Below are 3,845 nucleotides of genomic sequence, written 5' to 3'. Positions count from 1 at the left end.
GCGGCTACTATGTCATGGAGTTTCGGGGGAGGCCTGCTTGCTGAAGAAACATTATGACCAGCATCCTTCAAAGCACGAGCAACATCCTTTTGTGCTTTCTGGAAGTGCACGTTACACAGGGCAGGAACAGTCGATGCAAGTGTTGGTTTTGGACAAGTTATTGCTTTTGACTGAGCTCTGTAATGAACAATATAAACCACACAAGAGTTAGAATAGAGCTGACTACATAATCATCACATACTAGTTTGCACTTAAGAATACTAAAATTTAAGCTCATTCCAATCAGGGATATAAAAATACAAATGAAATAACAAAGAACATAACATCTGACATGCGCTCCATGTTTTCATACCACCAATTTACCATAACAGCTACGACGAACTTCACAATGCAAGATAGTTTCAATTCCTCACCACCAAACAAAACCAGTCTCAAAAACCATAATAGCATTCATTGAAGCACCTATTATTCCCTAATTAGAAACAACCACAAAAAAAAGCAAAGAGATCGTGAAAGGAACCTTTTATTGACGTAAGTACAAGACGTGTAAAGCTTCTGTTTTTTATCCATGAGAATATGAAGCTGACAGTAATTGGTGAGTGCCATAGCCTTGGATTTGCATCCACTACCACAAGCCACACAGTTACCACTTTTAACGCCATCGTTGCTGTTGTTATTATTATCATTGTCTCCGCTACCTTCAATTTCATCCCCCCCAGTGTTTCCTCCTTCTACCTTACGTCTCTTGTTTTGCTGATGATTCTCATCTTTGAAAGGACTAACACCATAGTTCCAGCTGTAATATCTGTGTTGCGCCTTGAGATCCTCCATTAGAGCCCAGTAATGGTCTCTATAGCATCTAGCGAGCTGCTTCAAATAGTGCGATCTGCGTCGGAGAAGCTCCGGGCGAGTGAGGTGAGTGGAACGTCCCAGGATCTGATCCTCCACCGCCATCGAAATCGACGGGTTATTATTAGGGTTTCGAGATTGGGAATCTTCCGGTACACCGGATTTAGAGGGAATTGAGGTAGTGATGGGAGATGTATGCCTTGGGGGTTTTGAAGAAGAAGGGTTCTGCTTCGAAGCTGACGCCATTGTTACAGTTGCAGAACAACGAACGAGAGAGAGAGAATGAGAAAGTGTGGCGTGAGGAGGAGAGAGAGAAGGAGAGGAAACTGCCGCAAATTTCGTTTCGATTTGTTGTTGTTAGTTCGGCGTACAGAGAGGCCTAACTAAAAAGCCCATTGGGCCATAACATAAATCGAGAAGAATCAAAAAAGTTCGAAAAATCGAATTAAACCGGGTTGGTTTAGCTCAGGTCAGCTGGTGGTGTGCGCGGTAGCGGCTGTCGGTGGAAGGCTCCACTTCAGTAAAGTAGGGCCCACAACAAGAGCCAGCCTGTCTTCTCAAACCGACACATACTTCACACCAAACGCGATCTCTACCGTTGATTATTCTGTGATCGAACGGTTGATAGAGACTGCTGATCCGTCACCTGCTTTAGTTTAGTGTTTCTTCTTCCTCTCTCTTTCCCGAGAATCTCTTATTTTCTCAGCAACGAAGCAAAAGAGTTTAGTTTTTGTCGGTTGGATCATCATCACAGCTAGTTTTCTCAATCTCTCTATCTCTCTGGATCTGTAGCTGATCTGCATTGAAGGGTAAGCAAGTACTTGGTCACAATCTCTGATCTGCATTCTCTTTTTGAAGTCTTCAAATTCTATATTTTTATTTATCTTATATATACATCAATGTCTCCAGTTTGAGTATGATATCGTTCAATCTTACAGCTATTATTGGGTTTTGTGTTTTTGACTAGAGAACTTCATATTTTTGGTTTTGCTGACTCAATTTAATTCTTCCTTTGTTGATTCTTCTAATTAGCTTTTGACTTGTCGGATTTGATCTCTTGACTTTAACTTAGATCGCTGAATTGTATGTAAATTTGTCTTCTGTTTTTGCTACTAGTGAGGGTTTTTTTTAGGAAGTAATAATATTTCCTTACTAGTAGTAAGAATTCATGTTTCTAAATTTGTTATTTTGTTGATGTTTTGCAGCTTTGTAGAGCTGGTATTTGCTCCATAGTTGTAAGCTATGGTGACAATCCGGAGTGGTTCCATTGTGATTCTAGTTCTGCTGGCTGTGTCATTCCTGGCTTTGGTTGCCAATGGAGAGGACAAAACCATTAAAGTGAAGAAAGTTAGGGGAGAGAAGGTGTGCACCCAAGGATGGGAATGCGCCTGGTGGTCTAAATACTGCTGTAACCAGACCATATCGGATTACTTTCAGGTTTATCAGTTTGAGCAACTCTTTTCCAAGAGAAACACTCCCGTTGCTCACGCTGTTGGTTTCTGGGACTACCAGTCCTTCATTACTGCTGCTGCTCTCTATGAGCCTCTTGGTTTTGGTACCACTGGAGGAAAGCTTATGGGACAGAAAGAAATGGCTGCCTTTCTTGGTCATGTCGCCAGCAAAACGTCCTGTAAGTTTTCTTCCTTTGACTTCTCTGTCTCTTAAGCATATAGTTGGTATCTCTCCAATACTGATCCATTTTGTGAAGCTGGTATGAAATAGTTAGAATGTTTGCTTTAAGCTAAGCTCCATCGCTTACTCCACCTTATTAATCTGATCGCACCCGACACTCATAATCATGAAAATGGATATCCCCTAGGTCGCTGTTACTGGTTTCTATGTAGTAAGAAGCTTTGCATCAGCATGATGAGTGTTTTTGTGTATGTCTTTTATAGGTGGCTACGGAGTTGCAACAGGAGGGCCTTTAGCTTGGGGTCTGTGCTATAACAGGGAAATGAGCCCAATGCAATCATACTGTGACGAGTCCTGGAAATTCAAGTACCCTTGCAGCCCTGGAGCTGAATACTACGGACGTGGTGCCTTACCCATCTACTGGTACACAAATACTCTTCTACTTTGAAGCTCTAGATGAAAACTTCGAAATCATACTAATTGCATTCTTACATACTCATATTTTCAAGGATCATCAGATGCTAAGGTATATATAATTTGTGTTTATTTGATGAAGGAACTTCAACTATGGAGCAGCCGGAGAAGCCCTGAAAGCTGATCTCTTGAACCACCCTGAGTACATTGAGCAGAACGCGACACTTGCCTTCCAAGCTGCAATCTGGAGATGGATGACACCAATCAAGAAAAACCAGCCCTCGGCTCACGACATCCTCGTCGGAAACTGGAAACCAACAAAGAACGATACGTTGTCCAAACGTGGCCCGACTTTTGGCAGCACCATGAATGTCTTGTACGGAGAGTACACATGTGGTCAAGGTGACATCGACCCAATGAACAACATAGTCTCACACTACTTGTACTTCCTCGACCTCTTGGGTATTGGAAGAGAAGACGCAGGGCCAAACGAGGAGCTCAGTTGCGCTGAGCAGAAACCATTCAACCCTTCGACTGTACCTACCTCTTCCTCTTCGTAAGTCATCATTGTTATCAAGTCTCTCTCTGGCCTCACTGGAGAAATGTTACGTAATAATTGCTTGTGGTAAAAAAAGAAGAAGTGTGTTTTAATTTTGTCCCTTTCAACCCTTATTAGAACTTATGCAAACAAAATTTTATATATTTTTCTGTATGTAAAAACCATATTATTTAATTATTGTATTTGCAGAATGTGTGTAAAATAGAGAAAAGTAAGTAAACATAAATGTGGTTTAAGAATGAATTAATGATGATGTTTTGTTTCTCTACTCGGTTTATTATAACACTTGTTCACATGGTTTTGGGCTTTCACGCATTTCTAACACAGACCTTAGTTCACATAGGAATAAGACATGAATAATGGAAAAAAATTCTATTAAAAAAAAAAATTG

At 41.0% G+C, this 3,845-nt stretch overlaps 2 protein-coding genes across 4 annotated transcripts in view; one reads left to right on the top strand and one right to left on the bottom strand.

The window, feature by feature from the left end:
- Positions 1–1,179, bottom strand: part of LOC104763758 (INO80 complex subunit D-like) — a 2,956-nt gene extending 1,777 nt beyond the window's left edge. For 2 of the 3 annotated variants that reach the window (XM_010487146.2, XM_010487138.2), the window contains exons 1-2: positions 521–1,158; positions 12–177 (exon numbers count right to left, since the gene is read on the bottom strand). In XM_010487146.2, the coding sequence (XP_010485448.1) occupies positions 12–177; positions 521–1,095 (741 nt within the window). In that variant the 5' untranslated portion in view covers positions 1,096–1,158. Of the gene's footprint in view, positions 1–11; positions 178–520 lie in introns of all 3 variants that reach the window. The other variant, XR_763689.2, reaches the window with a different exon arrangement.
- LOC104763749 (chitinase-like protein 1) lies at positions 1,436–3,697 on the top strand. The gene is made up of 4 exons (XM_010487122.1): positions 1,436–1,658; positions 2,055–2,479; positions 2,745–2,904; positions 3,038–3,697. Exons 2-4 carry the CDS (start codon positions 2,092–2,094, stop codon positions 3,453–3,455), a joined length of 966 nt encoding a protein of 321 aa, XP_010485424.1. The 5' UTR covers positions 1,436–1,658; positions 2,055–2,091; the 3' UTR covers positions 3,456–3,697.

This window comes from Camelina sativa, chromosome 3 (genome assembly GCF_000633955.1).
Source record: "Camelina sativa cultivar DH55 chromosome 3, Cs, whole genome shotgun sequence".
NCBI lineage: Eukaryota > Viridiplantae > Streptophyta > Magnoliopsida > Brassicales > Brassicaceae > Camelina > Camelina sativa.
This window is presented reverse-complemented; position numbering and strand designations above follow the sequence as displayed.